The following is a 20,283-nucleotide window of genomic DNA, read 5'->3' as shown; positions in this document are numbered from 1 at the left end:
AAACAACCTGGTAAATCATCATGGGTAAGCTTTTTAAATTAATATTTAAACTGAATTCTTTCATTAAGTCTCCTCTCCTACAGCCGAGACGAACTTGAGACCAACAGTAAAGCTCTCCATCGTTTCTGTGTGGCAGCTCCATAACTGAAGGGCTGTCAGTGTAGAATCAGGTATGTGGGTATATGCCCTGCACTTGGACATAGGCCAGTTAGCTCAGTTGGTTAGAGCGTGGTGCTAATAACGCCATGGTCGCGGTCGATCCCTGTACTGGCCACTGTCTCTTTTGGGATGTAGTCCCACAGAATAGTGGAAATAAGTAACTGAAAAACATCCAGTAAACAACAGTCCTAAAAGCACAAATATCCACCTGATAAGTCACCGGAGACCGACGGTACAAAGTGGAAGAACGTCCTTTTGGTTTCTGTAGATGTTAAATGAAGATTCTCGCCCAACGTGGGGCTCAAACCCACGACCCTGAGATTAAGAGTCTCATGCTCTACTGACTGAGCTAGCCGGGCTTAAGCAGCATGTCAGAACAGACAGCTCATCGGTCAGACCATCAGAGAGATGTAGGTTTAATTCACTAACATCACGACCAGATTAAGAACTAATTCACAGTTTACAAACAAACACAATTCAGAATAAGTAACAGAAACAGACACAGACTTACTGTCGCTGTATTGTATTGTATTATAATTGAAATGATCTTTTCTTTCCTGTATACCAAAAACAGTCACCATTGCGGGTCTACAACACGTTACAAAAACACTTGGGACACTTTATTTTTGCTTTCTTAATCTTGCCGGTGTCACGTTGTATTAAAACTTAAAATTTGAAAGCAAGTGTTTAAGTTCATTCATCATCTTAACACATATTACAAACTAGTCAAGCTCATCAAATTTCAGACATTGTTCACGTAAACAAAAATCTCAGTTGGAAGCACAAGATTAATTTATTTATAGACGGTGCTGCTTATGGTTTTACACTTAAAAACATGAACAGTTAAAAAATAACAACAAACACAACAACAACAATTTAATAATAATGTCACAAATCTGTACCTAAGCAACAAGCTGTAATTTATCTAGCACCACTAGATGGGAACGATCTCTGTTCAACATTTCGAACTTCACTTTAAAAGTCAGTTCAGTGTGTTTACTGTAGTAAGAACAGCTCCACATGTTTTGTACGTAGTGTTTATGGTATTTAAGCTGGATGGATAGATGGAAGTTAACATGTAATCTAAGGTGACTCTTAAGTTTATTCGCTGCTGTTGGCTTATAAAGTTGTACTGAACAAACTGGCTCGTATTTTGGCAGTGATATACCTTCCTGAATGGTGATCTGCTTGGTCGACACAAATAGCACAAGTAATCGTGGTCTACACCCCACAAGCGCTCTGTTGTACTTGCACATGCGCTGAATGCTACCATCCTGGAACTGCTAACGTTTCTAAACCTTTAGGTAGTTGGCGCTGTAAACAATAATTTGTTTTTTGGTGTTACAATTCGGCATAGAGCAGTCACATGTGGAACACTATTCTCTACTCAGCACTGATAACAGTGTTTTTACCTAAATAAAACCAGGTTCCACTGAGATTTGAAGTCAGATCTCTGGATTCAGAGTCCAGAGTGCTAACCATTACACCATGGAACCACAAAAGAAGAATTGAACACAAAGGTTAATAATTACACCATTAGCTCCACATGTTTTTATGTAGCGTTTATGGTATTTTAGCTGGATGGATAGATGGAGGTGAACATGTCAGACATCCCAAGTTGCAAAAACTCATTTCAGGGAAAAAAAAAAGCTAAAAACCTCTCGCACACAGCAAAGGATATGGGGGTGATAACAGAACTTTTAGGAGCTGCTAACTGAGCTACTAAACTAACTGTTTACATCACAAAGACATCAATGTGTACTACATAGTGCACCAGATAGTGTGCAAGATAATGGATTTATGTTCCCTACATAGTGCACTAGATTGTATATTAAAAAAGAATTAGTGAATAGATAGTGAATTAGACAATTGGTTTATGTTCCCTACACAGTGCACTAGAGAGTGTATTAGTTAACACATTCATGTTCACTACATAGTGCACTAGAAAGTATAACTAGATGATGATTTATGTTCCCTACTTAGTGCACTAGACAGTAAATTATACAATTGATTTATGTTCCCTACACAGTGCGCTAGATTGTATATCAGATAACGGATTTAATACACGATCGTATTAAAAAAGTCTGTGTCGTCTGTGTGTGTGTGTGTGTGCGCGCTCTTGGCCGCTCGTTCTAGATTCCGGGAGATTTTATCTGACTTGTGGGAATCAGGAAGCTGCTATGTATATGCGGGAGACTCCCGGAACTTTTTCTGTACTTTATTTTACAAAAAGCCAGAGTGTACAATGAGAGGGGGAATTATGTTTCTTATTATATAATTGTTTCTTAACAAAAACCCCAGACTTCATTAGTTTATTACAATAATAAAATTACTTTTTAGTCAAAAGCAAAGTGATGATACATTCACCAATCATGATACACTGCTCTTCCCTACAAGTAAGTACAAAGTATCGGTATCGGATCGATATCGGCGATACTGGCCCTGTATTTACTTGGTATCGGATCGATATCAAATTTTGCAGTATCGCACACCACTAATACAGATGTGCTAATGGAGATGTTTTACTGCTAAGCTGCTGTTCAACTCCAGTCCAGTTGGTGGCGCTGGTGCGTCTTAAGTTGTTCTGCCAACCGCCATTAAACATCATGAGAAGAACAAGAAGCTGCTGTGTTTGTACTGTAGAGCCTCATCTGTAAGTAAAATATGTATTTAATTATAACCCTTATATTTAATTATAACCACATTCTAATTAATAATAAAACTAGAGTTCATAATAAAACATCACTGTGAGGATTTGAGGAGCTTTAACTCCAGTTTTATTTAAACAAACAAACTATTAGCTGCTCCGCTAACTGTTAGCATCACACATGATTCAGTACTGATGAACCGATTCATTGAACCGACGAATCAGTGGATTGTAACGGATTCAGAGTTTATTCATTATTAAATCTCACATTTTGATGTAAACGCGTCACATTTTCAGCTTTGTTTACAGTTGTTAATGTTTGATAGAAACAGCGAGTTCTTGTAGCTTTGTTTCCAGGTTGTTTTACAGGTTTATAGTAAAAGTTAAAAGTATTAGTACAGCACTGTTATTGGGAGTGGATGAGAAACTAGATGTAAAGAACATCAGAAAGTTTTGATCTAAACTTCTGTAAACAGATTCTGTCATTTATCATTAATCCAAACGTAAGAATCTGTGATTTCTTCCAAGTTACAAAAACACATTTCTTATGTTTAGGCTGATTCATGTATTTTGGAAATGTTTTAAGGCCGACTTAATCATTTCACTTTGGGCCACAAAACCACTTCCACCTAGTGCTGGACAATAATTCGATATATATATATATACAGGGGTTGGACAATGAAACTGAAACACCTGGTTTTAGACCACAATAATTTATTAGTATGGTGTAGGGCCTCCTTTTGCGACCAATACAGCGTCAATTCGTCTTGGAAATGACATATACAAGTCCTGCACAGTGGTCAGAGGGATTTTAAGCCATTCTTCTTGCAGGATAGTGGCCAGGTCACTGCGTGATGCTGGTGGAGGAAAACGTTTCCTGACTCGCTTCTCCAAAACACCCCAAAGTGGCTCAATAATATTTAGATCTGGTGACTGTGCAGGCCATGGGAGATGTTCAACTTCACTTTCATGTTCATCAAACCAATCTTTCACCAGTCTTGCTGTGTGTATTGGTGCATTGTCATCCTGATACACGGCACCGCCATTGGATGCACATGGTCCTCCAGAATGGTTCGGTAGTCCTTGGCAGTGACGCGCCCATCTAGCACAAGTATTGGGCCAAGGGAATGCCATGATATGGCAGCCCAAACCATCACTGATCCACCCCCATGCTTCACTCTGGGCATGCAACAGTCTGGGTGGTACGCTTCTTTGGGGCTTCTCCACACCGTAACTCTCCCGGATGTGGGGAAAACAGTAAAGGTGGACTCATCAGAGAACAATACATGTTTCACATTGTCCACAGCCCAAGATTTGCGCTCCTTGCACCATTGAAACCGACGTTTGGCATTGGCACGAGTGACCAAAGGTTTGGCTATAGCAGCCCGGCCGTGTATATCGACCCTGTGGAGCTCCCGACGGACAGTTCTGGTGGAAACAGGAGAGTTGAGGTGCACATGTAATTCTGCCGTGATTTGGGCAGCCGTGGTTTTATGTTTTTTGGATACAATCCGGGTTAGCACCCGAACATCCCTTTCAGACAGCTTCCTCTTGCGTCCACAGTTAATCCTGTTGGATGTGGTTTGTCCTTCTTGGTGGTATGCTGACATTACCCTGGATACCGTGGCTCTTGATACATCACAAAGACTTGCTGTCTTGGTCACAGATGCGCCAGCAAGACGTGCACCAACAATTTGTCCTCTTTTGAACTCTGGTATGTCACCCATAATGTTGTGTGCATTGCAATATTTTGAGCAAAACTGTGCTCTTACCCTGCTAATTGAACCTTCACACTCTGCTCTTACTGGTGCAATGTGCAATTAATGAAGATTGGCCACCAGACTGGTCCAATTTAGCCATGAAACCTCCCACACTAAAATGACAGGTGTTTCAGTTTCATTGTCCAACCCCTGTATATCGTGATAGAAAATTTTTCAATAACGGTGATATGATTTTTAAACAAATTCGATCGATATGCTTACGTCAGTGCGTGATGACGTACACCACAGGCACGAAGCCGGTGCTCAGCGTTACCGCTGATTACACTCCGCTACAACACGGTGGATATTAGCGGCTAAATGAGTTCAACAGCTGTGAGTGAACGAGCATCCACAGTCAGGGGCGTGGCCGCTTTGCCGGTGTTACTTTTTTGCGGAAGCATTTTTGCACGCAGGTGTTCCCACAGGGACGCAATTCAACAGCGCACTCAACATAAATGTCAACCACCAACACTATTACAGAAGAAGTACAACTACTGAGTACTAATACTAATGAGTACTAATACTACAGAGTACTAATACCAGTTATTAATATTACTTCTTATTAATTGTGGCGCGCTACGAGTAAAGGCACAAACGGGATATTCGCATTCCACTGTTGCCAGATTGGGCGGTTTTCCTCCTAATTCGGCGGTTTTTTTTTTTTCAAAAACAATTTAATAGCATTTAAATAACACTTCTACTGAAAATAGAATATTCAGTTTTAAGAAGCCCCAGCATTGTAGAAGGCTATTAAAAGTAAAGTCAATTTTCAATGCTGATTTAGCTTAATAGTGTTGGTCAGAATGTATCATATGTATGTATCATAGCCAACATACAACATGATACATACATATGATACATATGATACATACATGATCATAGCCAACATGACCAGAGCGTGTCGGTTCCTCCTGTACAACATCAGGAAGATTCGTCCATTTCTCTCCAGGGAAGCTACCCAGATTCTGGTGCAATCACTTGTAATCTCACGGGTGGACTACTGCAACTCCCTTCTGGCAGGAGCTCCCATGTCCACTATTAAACCCTTACAGCTCATTCAAAATGCAGCTGCACGTCTGGTTTTTAACCAACCCAAACACTGCCACATCACCCCACTGCTGCGTTCTCTTCACTGGCTTCCTGTAGCTGCACGCATTCAGTTTAAAACACTGACGCTCGCCTACAAAGCCAAAAATGGACCAGCCCCAAGCTACCTTCGTGGTCTAATCAAACCCCGCTCTGTACCACGCAACCTCCGAGCCTCTAGTCTCGCTCGACTTGAGCCCCCATCCAGGACTAAAGGAAGACAAGCATCAAGGCTGTTCTCTGTTCCAAGTGGTGGAATGAACTTCCTCTGTCTGTCCGAACATCTGAGTATCTTGCTGTCTTTAAAAAACGATTAAAAACCCACCTTTTTAATAAAAACTTAAGCTGACTTGTACTTATTTACTAACATTTTGTTCCATTCTTTTCCATTTCAAAAAAAAAAAAAAAAAAAAGCCTTTTAACAGGTTTTAGCAGATTTGTGTTCTTTGACTGTTGTTTACCTAAACTTGAGAAATGAAATGTTCACTATAGAAGCACTTCTGTAAGTCGCTCTGGATAAGAGCGTCTGCTAAATGCTGAAAATGTAAATGTAAATCATATTCTTGAAAGAAAATTAAAATTTGTTTTCCATGCATTCACACTAGCATGTTCTGGGGTTTAAATGAGTCTCATCAGTACACACAAGTTTGCAGTCAAATGATTAAGTATTGCAAAGGAATATCTTTGAAATTCTGTTAAGGTTCTAGGCTATATTTTAGTTTTTCACAGGGAAAATGAGAAAAAATAAAAAGCTTATTATGCTGGGCTTGATGAAATTCTACATGGCACTCACTGCCTGTATAGGTAAAGGAGTGAGTGACCAAAACACTACTAGATCAACAGCTACTATCCACATACAAAAAATAAGGTATCAGACAGTTTCTGTGCCACCCCTGTGTGAGCAATGGTCTCAGTCTGGCCACCCATATGGAAATTGTCTGGCTCCGCCACTGTCCACAGTTGAAAAAGAAGCAGATTAAATAGCTGATAAGAAAGGAAGGACTAATTCAGTCGTGTATTCAGCTTGTACTTCTTGCCAGAAAACAGAAAAGAGGTTTGCAGGTACAGCCTTCCAATTTTGGTGTTTTTGGCAGTTTTTCTGACATTTATATTATTCATATCGATATCGGAATTATATCGTATCGACCGAAATTAGAAGTTATATCGTGATATAAATTTTAGCCATATCATCCAGCCCTACTTCCACCAAACTCAAAGGGTTGTTTCCCAGACAGGGATTAAGGCTTATAGTCCAGGACTACATTTTGCTTTAAACAGAGAATCTCCATTCAAAATGCTGTGTAGTCTAGGACTAGGCTTAATCCCTGTCTGTGAAACCAACCCAAAAAGTTCTATTAGAAGTCTTTTCTGTCTGATGCTGCTCAGTCCCACAATAGTTTCAACATTTTCACTCTGTTTACAGCCTCACAGCATTAAAGAATAGGCAGTTAAAACAGTCTGAAAGAGTATTCCTGGATTTCTCTTTATTAGCTAATAAAGTTCATATATATGTCTGTCTGTCTGTCTATATGTTTACATGTCTGTCTGTCTATCAGATCTATAATAATGAATTTAGCAGAAGAGGAACACATAACCCCCATGGATCCACAAAATGAAGGATTCCAGAAACTAATAAAAAAGGAGGAAAAAGATGAAGATGGAGGTTACTTCTGTAAGTAAATATGGAGATGATGCCACTTTCCTACCAGACAGTGTGGTACAGTACAGTGTGGTACAGTACAGTATGGTACAGTACAATGTGGTACAGTACAGTATGGTACAGTACAGTGTGGTATAGTACAGTATGGTTCAGTACAGTGTGATACAGTACAGTATGGTACAGTACAGTATAGTACAGTGTGACAGTACAGTGTGGTACAGTACAGTGTGGTACAGTATGGTACAGTACAGTGTGGTACAGTACAGTATGGTACAGTACAGAGTAGTACAGTACAGTGTGATACAGTACAGTGTGGTACAGTACAGTATGGTTCAGTACAGTATGGTACAGTACAGTGTGGTACAGTACAGTATAGTACAGTGTGGTACAGTGCAGTATGGTACAGTACAGTGTGGTACAGTACAGTGAGGTACAGTACAGTGTGGTACAGTACAGTGTGGTACAGTACAGAGTAGTACAGTACAGTGTGGTACAGTACAGAGTAGTACAGTACAGAGTGGTACAGTACAGTGTGGTACAGTACAGTGTGGTACAGTACAGTGTGGTACAGTACAGTATAGTACAGTGTGGTACAGTACAGTACAGAGTGGTACAGTACAGTATGGTACAGTACAGTGTGGTACAGTATGGTACAGTATAGTACAGTATGGTACAGTACAGAGTGGTACAGTACAGTATAGTACAGTGTGATACAGTACAGTGTGGTACAGTATGGTACAGTACAGTGTGGTACAGTACAGTGTGGTACAGTACAGAGTAGTACAGTGTGATACAGTACAGAGTGGTAAAGTACAGTGTGGTACAGTACAGTATGGTACAGTACAGTATGGTTCAGTACAGTGTGGTACAGTACAGTGTGGTACAGTACAGTATAGTACAGTGTGGTACAGTGCAGTATGGTACAGTACAGTGTGGTACAGTACAGTGAGGTACAGTACAGTGTGGTACAGTACAGTGTGGTACAGTACAGAGTGGTACAGTACAGTACAGAGTGGTACAGTACAGTATGGTACAGTACAGTGTGGTACAGTATAGTACAGTATGGTACAGTACAGAGTGGTACAGTACAGTATAGTACAGTGTGGTACAGTACAGTATAGTACAGTATGGTACAGTACAGTGTGGTACAGTATAGTACAGTATGGTACAGTACAGAGTGGTACAGTACGGTACAGTACAGTGTGGTACAGTGCAGTATGGTTCAGTACAGTGAGGTACAGTGTGGTACAGTACAGTGTGGTACAGTACAGTGTGATACAGTACAGAGTGGTACAGTACAGAGTGGTACAGTACAGAGTGGTACAGTACAGTGTGGTAAGTACAGTATAGTGCAGTATGGTACAGTACAGTGTGGTACAGCACAGTGTGGTACAGTACAGTATGGTATAGTACAGAGTGGTACAGTGCAGTATGGTTCAGTACAGTGAGGTACAGTGTGGTACAGTATGGTACAGTACAGTGTGGTACAGTACAGTGTGGTACAGTACAGTATGGTTCAGTACAGTGAGGTACAGTGTGGTACAGTACAGTGTGGTACAGTATGGTACAGTACAGTGTGGTACAGTACAGTGTGGTACAGTGCAGTATGGTTCAGTACAGTGAGGTACAGTGTGGTACAGTGCAGTATGGTTCAGTACAGTGAGGTACAGTGTGGTACAGTGCAGTATGGTTCAGTACAGTGTGGTACAGTACAGTATGGTACAGTACACTGGTTAGTATTGGAGTCACTAATCATTAGAACTAATAAGAGAATGTGGATAGTGGGATTAGAACCTGTACTGTACCGTACTGTCCTGTGGAGAAGTGCTGATACTTCCAGTCTGGATTAAATCTAAGTAGTATTTATTTGTGGTAACTAAACCCACAACCTTCAGGTTCCTCCAGTTGTTGAGTTTCTTCTTCACATATTGATGAATTTCAGGTGAAGGATCTTTAATCCCTGTGGAACACGTCACCTCTGAGGAACACCTCACCCCAGAGGTCCAACAGTGTGGAGGTTTCCAGATGAAGCCTGTGAAGAAGGAAGAACCTGAAGATAAAGATGAACTCAGTAAGATATTTTTTATCTTGAGTAAAATAAGATTTGGATTGAATAGAATCAGAGGAACCTGGGATGAAGCATCATACAGTGAAAGCTTGTATTGTGCTCATGCAGATCAGTGTGAGCAGGAAATGATGAATGCAGGATGAATCACGTTACAGGACTTTAGCATCAGATCTCCGTTTAACAATTACTAACAGTATTTATTATTTATAATGTTATAAATGTATTTATTATTTATAATGTTATAAATGTATTTGATTATTTACAATGTTATAAATGTAGTATTTGATTATTTATAATGTTATAAGTGTATTTTATTATTTATAATGTTATAAATGTATTTGATTGTTTATAATGTTATAAATGTATTTGATTATTTATAATGTTATAAATGTATTTGATTATTTATAATGTTATAAATGTATTTGATTATTTATAATGTTATACATGTATATGATTATTTATAATGTTATAAATGTATTTATTATTTATAATGTTATAAATGTATTTGATTATTTATAATGTTATAAATGTATTTGATTATTTATAATGTTATAAATGTATTTGATTATTTATAATGTTATAAATGTATTTGATTATTTATAATGTTATAAATGTATTTGATTATTTGTAATGTTATAAATGTATTTGATTATTTATAATGTTATAAATGTGTTTGATTATTTATAATGTTATAAATGTATTTGATTATTTTCTGCTTCAGAACTGAACAAGGATTTCTGCTGCTCCTCGTGTCCACGTTCCTCTACAACCCAAAATCAGCTCCACAATCACATCAAGAGCTGCAACCATGATAAATATGAGACTCTGGTGAAGATTAAGACTGAACATGAGGATCTGACGCCCACCAGAAGCTCCAGTAATCAGCAAACGTCCTCTGGTACTGTCAGCATTAACACCTCTCTCAGTCCCACACAGGAAGAAGGAAACGTCTGCTCACAGTGTGGGAAGAGCTTCAGTACCCGGGGTGCTCTCAAAATACACCAGCGCATTCACACTGGAGAGAAACCGTATCAGTGCTCACAGTGTGGAAAGAGTTTTAATACACAGAGTGATCTCAAAATACACAAGCGCATTCACACTCGGGAGAAACCGTATCAGTGCTCACAGTGTGGGAATTGTTTTAAACATCACAGTGATCTCAAAAGACACCAGCGCATTCACACTGGAGAGAAACCGTATCAGTGCTCACAGTGTGGAAAGCACTTTTATAGACAGAGTCATCTCAAAATACACCAGCGCATTCACACTGGAGAGAAACCTTATCAGTGCTCACAGTGTGGAAAGAGTTTTAATACACAGAGTAATCTCAAAAAACACCAGCGCATTCACACTGGAGAGAAACTGTATCAGTGCTCACAGTGTGGAAAGAGTTTTAATGGACAGAGTCATCTCAAAATACACCAGCGCATTCACACTGGAGAGAAACCGTATCAGTGCTCACAGTGTGGAAAGAGTTTTAATACACAGAGTGATCTCAAAACACACCAGCGCATTCACACTGGAGAGAAACCATTTCAGTGCTCACAGTGTGAAAGGAGTTTTAATGGACAGAGTAATCTCAAAACACACCAGCGTATTCACACTAGAGAGAAACCATATCAGTGCTCACAGTGTGGAAAGAGTTTTAATCAACAGAGTAATCTCCAAAAACACCAGCGCATTCACACTGGAGTGAAGCCGTATCAGTGCTCACAGTGTGGAAAGAGTTTTAATGGACAGAGCGATCTGAAAAAACACCAGCGCATTCACACTGGAGAGAAACCGTATCAGTGCTCACAGTGTGGAAAGAGTTTTAATATACAGAGTAATCTAAAAAAACACCAGCGCATTCACACTGGAGAGAAACCATATCATTGTTTACAGTGTGGGAAGAGTTTTAATCAACAGAGTGCTTTCAAAATACACCAGCACATTCATACTGGAGAGAAACCGTATCAGTGCTCACAGTGTGGAAAGAGTTTTAATATAAAGAGTAAGCTTAAAATACACCAGCACATTCACAGTGGGGAGAAACCGTATCAGTGCTCACAGTGTGGAAAGAGTTTTTATACACAGAGTAAACTTATAATTCACCAGCGCATTCACACTGGAGAGAAACCGTATCAGTGCTCACAGTGTGTGAAGAGTTTTAATCAACAGAGTCATCTCAAATTACACCAGCGCATTCACACTGGAGAGAAACCATATCAGTGCTCACAGTGTGGGAAGAGTTTTATTACACAGAGTAATCTCAAAACCCACCAGCGCATTCACACTGGAGAGAAACCGTATCAGTGCTCACAGTGTGGAAAGAGTTTTAATCAACAGAGTGCTCTCAAAACACACAAGCGCATTCATACTGGAGAGAAACAGTATCAGTGCTCACAGTGTGGAAAGAGTTTTAATATACAGAGTAGTCTCAAAAAACACCAGCACATTCACATTTTACAGAAATGATGCTCACAGTGTTGGAACTGCTTTGCTCATTTATCAGCACAAGTGTGACTCATCAGATTGTACCCAGGGTGTCCGCGGATCTTTAAAGAGTCTTAAAAAGTCTTAAATTCGTTTATCTTAAAAAAGGCCTTAATTTGTCTTAAAAAGTCTTAAATTCATCTGCCACTGGTCTTAAAAATGCCACAGAGTGTAAATATAATTTAGGTTTTATTTTCACGAATTGTATCTCGTAATTTCCAGATTTCGTATGCAAATTGTTTAACTGTTTAAACGGCGGACTGAACTAAGCGGAACCAACGGCAATCTTAATGGTTCCGAGGGGCGCTAATTTGAGGTAACCTTACGCTCGTAACTTGCTAAACGCCACTGCTGGCATGGGGAAGTTTAAATTAATTACAGGGTTCGTACGGGTGCTTGAAATCCTTGAATTTTAATGTCGTATTTTCCAGGTTTGAAAAGTGCTGGATTTTTGGGTAAAGTGCTTGAAAATGCTTGAAATCGTAACAGTATTTCTTTCACTACAAATATCTATCTGACCGAATAGTTCGCTTATTAGAGAAATAAAAAAGTCACAGAGCCTGAAATGAAAACTGCTCCGCCTGCACCTTGCTTGCGCCCGTGTGTAAGAGTGATGTGAATTCCGGCTCTTTTTGGTGAGCTCACCGAGAAGAGCCGACTCTTTTTGCTCCAAAACGGCTCTTCAATTTTAGAGTGGCTGCCCGTGTCGCGGAGAAAATAGTTTTTCCCCAGCGGAGAAATCAAGTGAAGTCAGAGAACTTGTTTTTTGAATGCAAACTTGCCCTAAATGCTGCAATTTAATTATTTTTGTGTTTCTAATTGGGTTTTTTTAAGCCTGAAATGTAAGCCCAGTTTGGCTACAAGTTAAACAGCAGAGCGTTCGAGACTTTTATGCAGTCGCCTCAGCACTTGGCGACCCCGCTCTGTAACTTTACGTGGTCTACCACTTCGGGGCCCCGAGTTGTTCCCAATCCCACTTTGTTATACCACTGACAGCTGACTGTGGAATATTTAGTAGTGAGGAAATTTCATGACTGGACTTGTTGCACAGGTGGCATCCTATCACGGTACCACGCTGGAATTCACTGAGCTCCTGAGAGCGACCCATTCTTTCACAAATATTTGTAAAAGCAGTCTGCATACCGAGGTGCTTGGTTTTATACACCTGTGGCCATGGAAGTGATTGGAACACCTGAATTCAATGATTTGGATGGGTGAGTGAATACTTTTGGCAATATAGTGTATGTATTTAAAAAATTAGAGAAAACTGACTCCCCGTTTTCAGTGTACAGACGGTTCTGGTTTATACAAAACTGTTCATTTAAGTTTAAATAATTAAATATTGGTTAAACAGAAAATACAGCACGTGCATGCTTACAATAAATCTGTAAACATAATGTTGATGTGTGCTTTTTGCTGCTTTACATTAAAACAGTGTTCTGTTAGAAATTATATTAAGAGGTTCATTTGGAGATTCACACAAATTAATTCTACATAATCTTAACTCATTAAAATTAAATTGTGTTTTAGCAAAAGTGTTTTTTTTTTTTATATCTTTGACTCCTAAGTCTGGGAATAATCTGCTCCAGTGTGTGTTAGCTTTAGGTTGTACCTTCACTTTTCATAGTAAAAGTTTATAGAAAGTTTGCATTGTTCAAATTCTATTGTTTTCTTTTTTATTTCTACTTTTATTTCAGGTTCATCATTTTCTTCCTGTTTTATTTTCCTCTATTTCTTTTAACCATTCAAAGTGCATTGCTTGTTTTATTGTTTGATATTGTTTTTTAATTCAATTTGATTGATGTTTACTTCTTTTTCTTTAATTAAGTCAGTGCCTGTGTGAACAATGGTCACAAGATCTCCATATCATATATTTTTTTTTAACAATTATCAAATAGTGCCACAAGAGAACGCCAAACAATAATACAAGTCAAGTCACATTTATTTATATAGCGCTTTATACACTGAACATTGTCTCAAAGCAACTTTACAGAATCCACGACCAACAGACCAAAAACCCCTGTTGAGCAAACCGAGGGCGACAGTGAGAAGGTAAAACTCCCTTAAAATTACAGGAGAAACCTTGAGAGGAACCAGACTCAGCAGGAACCTTCATCCTCCTTGTGTGGCCTAGAGGAGAATTTAAATGAATAAAATGTACACAAATCATACATACACAAACCTAACCTAAACAATTTTAAGCTTTTAATTATTTATTTATTGTAGTTTCAACACAACACGAAGCTGGCAAGAAAAATAAAAAATAAAATAAAAGTAAGAGAGAGTTATCAATACCAGGTGCTGGAAGCTTTTATCCACACACACCCACTTTCACTCCAAACCTCCTGTTACACACTGACCCAGCGGCTTTTTCTTCATCAAAGCTACACAATGAGACAAAGATCAGCTCATACCTTCATTCTTACTACAGTAAAACACATTCAACTGACTCTTAAAGTGAAGTTCAAAATGTTGTACAGACATCGTCGCCATCTAGTGGTGCTAGAAATAAATTACAGCTTGTTGCTTGGGTACAGATTTGTGACATTATTATTTTTACTATTATTTTATTTCTGTAATATATAAAAATGAGAGAGTGTTTTTGGCTCTTCTGTCCCAAGTGTTTTTGTAACGTGTTGTAGACCTGCAATGGCGACTGTTTTTGGTACACAGAAAGAAAAGGCCGAATGCAGGTGAAAGAGTGTTATTTGGCAACCCAGCACTGTGTAAATACTGAACAGAACACATGATGGGTTATTTTAACTTGTTGGGTTGTGCAGTTTAACCATTGTGCTGAGCTGTGAGGTTCTTTTTTACCATGGTTCAACTATGGAACTTTACTGCAGCTTGTATTTAAATGAAAGGTTTACATTGCTGTCTTCAGGATTTCCTCTTTAGTGATATTTAATGTTAATAGCTGTTCTGATCTAATAGATGCTGCTGCCTTTGAGATAATTAAAATAGGTGAAATGTTTATTTTGTACTTTGGTTTTATATTATTTGTGCAAACATTTGTTTTATGCAACTTTAAACCTGTAATAAAAGATTACCATTTTAAATGTGTCTTTATTTGCTTTAACTAAGCGAAAGTTTTTAACAGGGACAAAAATGACAGTTTGTGTAGCAGGGCTGGACACGTAAGTAAAATGTTTTTATAAAGCTATAAAACTACTTTCACTGACCAAAGTACACAGATCTCACACTTGTCAGAGACAAAGTGTGAAGCCCAGGTCAATAGGAACTGCTAGTTAGAGAAGGATCACTTGTTTGTTAGTTTAAGTCCAAAAGCAGTTGTGGCCTGTACGGGGATCGAACCCGTGTCCTTGGCGTTTATTAGCACCACGGTCTAACCAACTGAGCTAACCGGCCAATTCAAGTATTCTCTGTTGATCTTTGTACATAATTCTACACTAACTCCATTCAACCAGCTGCACGGCAGCACAAAATCCATTTGAGATTCTGCACACTTTCAGTGAAGATCTGTAGAAATGAGCGGCTCCTAAACTGAATTTGGTTATTATTGCACCAGAAATGCAGCAGTTTCATGTTATTTTAATTATCTGAGATCTCAGTCCTGCTTCAGACATCACTGTCTAGTCATTTCTTATGTTCAGACTTTCTTAATACACAGCTAAGAGGTTTTGTGGGTTCTTATATGTGTGAACTATCTAAACTATATATTTCTTAAAGTTCCTGACTGAGCTTAATGCCGCCCACCAGTGACTGGAGCAGATACGACTCAGGTTCTGTACGCAGTAAGTAGTGCTGAGGGAATCATATGAACTCTTATATGAATGGAAACATTGTAGAAATTAAAAAACATCGACATCATTGACTACGTCGACCAACAGAATAACTGAACATGGCACACTCAACACAGGGGTACAGAACACCAAGAGGAGCCATAATAACAGAGAAAATGGACTTAGCTTTAAATGAAGCATTGAAGTGCTTTTTAAGTTGGATTCACCGGTGCTTCTGCAGGCAGTCACAGAAAACAGCTGTAATTCTGGACAAAAATGTGTTAATGAAGCCGCCCAGGTGGTGCAGTGGTAAGGTAAGCTATTGCACTAGAGTTGGGGTTTCAAATACATCATATCGAATCTCAGCTCTGCCTTTCAGACTGGGTTGGGCAGCAGCATGAACACTGATTGGTTGTTGTTCAGGGTTAGAGGGTAAAATAGATGGACCATAGGTCCTTGCAACTGTGGCCCCTGCTGGCTCAGCTTTAGTGAATTTAACAATTATTCAATAACTAACTTGTCTATGTCACTGATTCAGCCCCTCTGTGCTCCTGGAGCATGTTCAGTGTTTAGCTGCCACACCCCTTTTGTCATTGGTCTTCAGCTAATTAGACACAGCTGTACCTGGTCTGAGTTGAGGGTATTTAAGAAGGCAGCTGGGGAACAGTCAGTGAAGACTATGTTGAATTGGCTCTCTCACAGCGGTTTGGTTTGTCAGGTTGGTCCAGTTTGCTCATGTTCTTGTATGTTCATTCCTAGAAGTCTAGTTCATGCTTAGATTAGCATTAACATTTCGTTTAGCCTTTAGCTTATTTCATGTGTGTTTAGTTTAGTAGTTAGCTTAGCAGTTAGCTTAGCAGTTGTTACTATTAAGTATCTTTTTGTTAAACATCTCTGCATGTGTGTCCGCCCCCTCTTGTCCAGTCTAGCCCTAAAAGCGTTAAACCGTTTTGCTACCTAGCTAACCATCAAAAATTAAGTTTTCCTTTAGCTTAACTTTTTACTTAACAAACTATATTTATGTACATAAATGCCATATAGATGTTAGAGGTGTTAATAACGTCAGATAATAGATATGTAATATCTTACCGTGTTTTTTATTGTAAGGTGATGAAGTATCTCAGATATTCAAATTCTCCTCAGAGATAAAGTGTAGAAAACTGCTGCTGGGAAAAGTTGTTCGTGCACATGTGCAGTTTTGACCATATGACCCAACATAATAATTTCTATTACACTTTAAGCAGTTTACTTTGGTGTTTTTCACTATTATGTACAATTTACTAAGTTCATTTTTTCAGTATAGTGTGTAAAACATGCTGCTAACAATAATATAAATAATAATAACTGTTAATATTATAATAATAACTGTTTTTGTCCATCTGTCTGTTGTCTGTCTTATTCACATTAGAATGATGCCAAAGTCTTACAAAGGAAATGGAGCTGCAAGAGCAGAACTACAGTTCTGATATATGGTCTGAAGATTGAGTGTGGACATCTTTGGAAATAACGAACAAGGTAAATATAGAATCCATTAAAGACCTAGAAGAACCATCTGAAGATTTAACCTCAAACAGAGAGACACATTATGGATTTGTTCGAGCCAAACCAGTTTAAAAAGTTAAATCCCTCATGTGCACCAACATACTGTATATGTCTTACAGGCAGCAGAATAAAGCATACCCCCTACCTGAGAGGAGAGGACATACCATTTGCAAATGTTCATGCTTCAAAGCTCAGTATTTACTTACAATACAAAATAAGCCCAACCCACTTCAGACACATATCACAGTGACTGTTCTCCATTATGGACCAATTTGTCATCTAAAAACAGAGACACAGTTTAGTCCAGCAAGCAACATATGCAGAGGGAAAATTGGGAGAGCATGAAGTTCAGGAGTACCACAGACAACCAAGAACACCACCAATACAAGAGCTGGTGTAAATAAAAACATCATGAAAACAATTGCCACAGAATTAAGAAAATCCATCCAGATACATGACAACATTCTGATGGAATTGTACTTCACACAGCAAGTTATGAATGAGTGAGACCAGTTTGTTCAGTACACTGGGTTACACAGAAACAGGGATCAGCATATTGTACACCTGTATTACTGTACTTAGATGCAACAGGAGGTGTGGTGTCTAAAATACCTAAACAAAATTGAAGAATCCTGTATTAATCCCTTACCTTACCTGGAAAAGGTCAAGTTGCTTCTCCTCTCCTCCTCTGTCAATTCCCCCATTAACATTTTGGTTAATGCAGTTGGTGCTTAAATTGTCCAGGTATACCAGCCTCAGAGTTCATAATGTAGAGACTGATTACAGCTGAGCTTTGATGCCAGCTGTTATTTTGGTATTTAACAGAGCGCACATTGATGTGTACCTGAACAGAACATATGCAATCGCCAAGAAGTGCAAGACACGGCCAGAAATAGTCATTTACAATTTTGCATCTTCGCTCTGCTCATATTATCAAGGCAGTTTTTTTCTGTTATTGCACAGTAGACTGATGACCGTGAAGATTTCTTCACCTTTATTTTTTTTTTACAGACTGCAGAACACTGTTACTTTGGAGGAAGACTGTGAGGTTTTCAGGCACTTCAGTACTGTTTTGTTGGCAAATAGTCTTGAAATTCTCAAGGATCTTACACTCAAGGAAAGATCACATTTCCTTGAGTATTACACAGATGATGCCAAGCCAGAGGTCTGGGATTATGCAAAGAAGAAGTTAAAACCACAGTGGATATAAAAGACAATAAAGAAGACAATGCCTGTCATTGTCCTGAAAGTTTTTTTGGACAATAATTTTGGAATCTTTCCTCTGTGAAGTGGGACAATGCTAGGGGATAAAAGAACAGATGATGACCTTACTTCAGGTCAAACAAGAGACACAAACTGTCATGTTGAGAAGTGGTTTGGCATAGTAAAAACTTCTATTCTTCAAAAGTAAAGAAAAGTTAGACCTGTAGAATTTATTAGAATGATGTTGTCCTCACTAAAAGGAATATACATTGAACATGTAATATCGGACATCCTTCCAGAAGACCTTGTTAAATCCATGTAGAAAGTGGCTTTACAGAAGAGCAGTGGGTTAGAAGGGTAGAACCAGCATCCAAACATGTTAGTCAAAATTCTATGTTGCTCCAAAAAGAGATCCAATCCCAAACCAAAATTAAGACGAACGTCAAGGAATGTCCACAGCCGTATATCCAAGAATAGAGAAACACAAACCACAGATCTTTTAAAAATGGTTTTCCATTAAAATATATATAATTTCAGTCATACTAACTTGTAAATAGTGAAGAAATCTACAAATATATGTAAATACCTCTTATGTCAGGTGAAGAACCTATAGAAAACTGCCAACACATAAACTGTTATTTAAGTCATAAAATCCCCTGATGGAAAGTTGACCTACACTTTGTGACACACAGACTTTGTGACACTGCGGTTCCATGAGCTGTTAAATGGCAAAGTCAGTTCATTATTAAGGATTTTATAAATATGAAAAATTTGATCAATATTAACCAACTTAATAAAATTTTTAATTAGAACTTACCAGAGCGGTAGAGAGAACAGAGCGGCGACACTCCCATAGGGAACCGTTGGAAAGGGGGCGGGACATTTTTTCTGTGCAGCTTCCGGGTTGTGGAGCTCTGTATAGTTCCAAACATCCCATAGAGCCCCATTCATTTCCACTACTTATCAAGCATTTTTAGCTGTTTGTTGCTTTGTTTTAAAAAAAATAATGAATTTTATGTCATTAATATACTTAATACTGTTATTGTTTAGCATTTGCTCAGCACTAAATGTTACATGTTTATCTTAATTAATAGGTATAACTGAATTTAGCTTAGTCAGCTAAGCTAAATTATTGACACGAGTCTTTTCACCTAAAATTGATTAATTAAAAGTTGATTAATCAAGAGTCTTGTTACAGAAATGATAATAAAACATCAGAGCCATAATAAATCATGCTACTTTTACTTTCATACTTAAGTACATTTGAAGGTAAATTTAGTTTAGTACTTTAGTGGAGGTAAAGAGTATTTTTACTTTTACTTCTACTTTTACTGGAGTAATATTTCACCTTGGATATCTCTACTTCAACTCAGCTACATGGTTTGTGTACCTTGTCCACCACTTACATTAGACAAAATGAACTAGTGCATATTAATTATGAATTAATTCATGTATTACATGTAGGAATAAATTATTACTTACTCATGAAATAAGAGATGAATGAATGCTATTTCATGTACCTGCAATATAATGTTAAAGGTGCGGTAGTGTGTTTATAAATCTGTTCATTCAGTGCAGGTAAACCTTATGAATCCAGCCACATGGCTCAGTGTTTAACCAAAATGATTATTATTATGAATCCTCAGGAAAGTGAAGGGAGGTTAGTTTATGTAAAAAAACAAAATATAAAAAAACTTTAATCTCTGTACTGTATATTGTCTCTACTACTTAATGATATGGCATTATGTAATGTATGCTAATATAATGTACTGTGTGTTAACAAGAACAACCTATTAAGTCATTATAAACATCAATCTTCCACTTCATATACCAAATTGACATTAAAGCAGATGCAGTAAATGTAAAGGCAGGTGAAAATACCCAGAAATTGTACAAATGTTTATTATTTACTGTTTAATATTTCATTCACTGCTGCCGGT

General features: G+C 38.3%; 1 protein-coding gene and 1 non-coding gene across 2 annotated transcripts in view; one reads left to right on the top strand and one right to left on the bottom strand.

The window, feature by feature from the left end:
• LOC134326771 (zinc finger protein 850-like) overlaps window positions 1-20,283 on the top strand; it is a gene marked incomplete at its 5' end in the record, with an annotated part of 251,417 nt that overhangs the window by 153,474 nt on the left and 77,660 nt on the right. The window contains one exon of the mRNA XM_063008929.1: window positions 10,386-11,822. Within this exon, the coding sequence (XP_062864999.1) occupies window positions 10,386-11,822 (1,437 nt within the window). The remainder of the gene's footprint in view (window positions 1-10,385; window positions 11,823-20,283) is intronic.
• On the bottom strand, window positions 1,584-1,655 carry trnaq-cug (transfer RNA glutamine (anticodon CUG)). The gene has a single exon. It is a non-coding gene; the product is annotated as a tRNA-Gln (tRNA).

Source organism: Trichomycterus rosablanca, chromosome 14, assembly GCF_030014385.1.
Source record: "Trichomycterus rosablanca isolate fTriRos1 chromosome 14, fTriRos1.hap1, whole genome shotgun sequence".
NCBI classification, from domain to species: domain Eukaryota; kingdom Metazoa; phylum Chordata; class Actinopteri; order Siluriformes; family Trichomycteridae; genus Trichomycterus; species Trichomycterus rosablanca.
The sequence above is the reverse complement of the archived record's forward strand: the minus strand, read 5'-3'. Positions and strand labels throughout refer to the sequence as shown.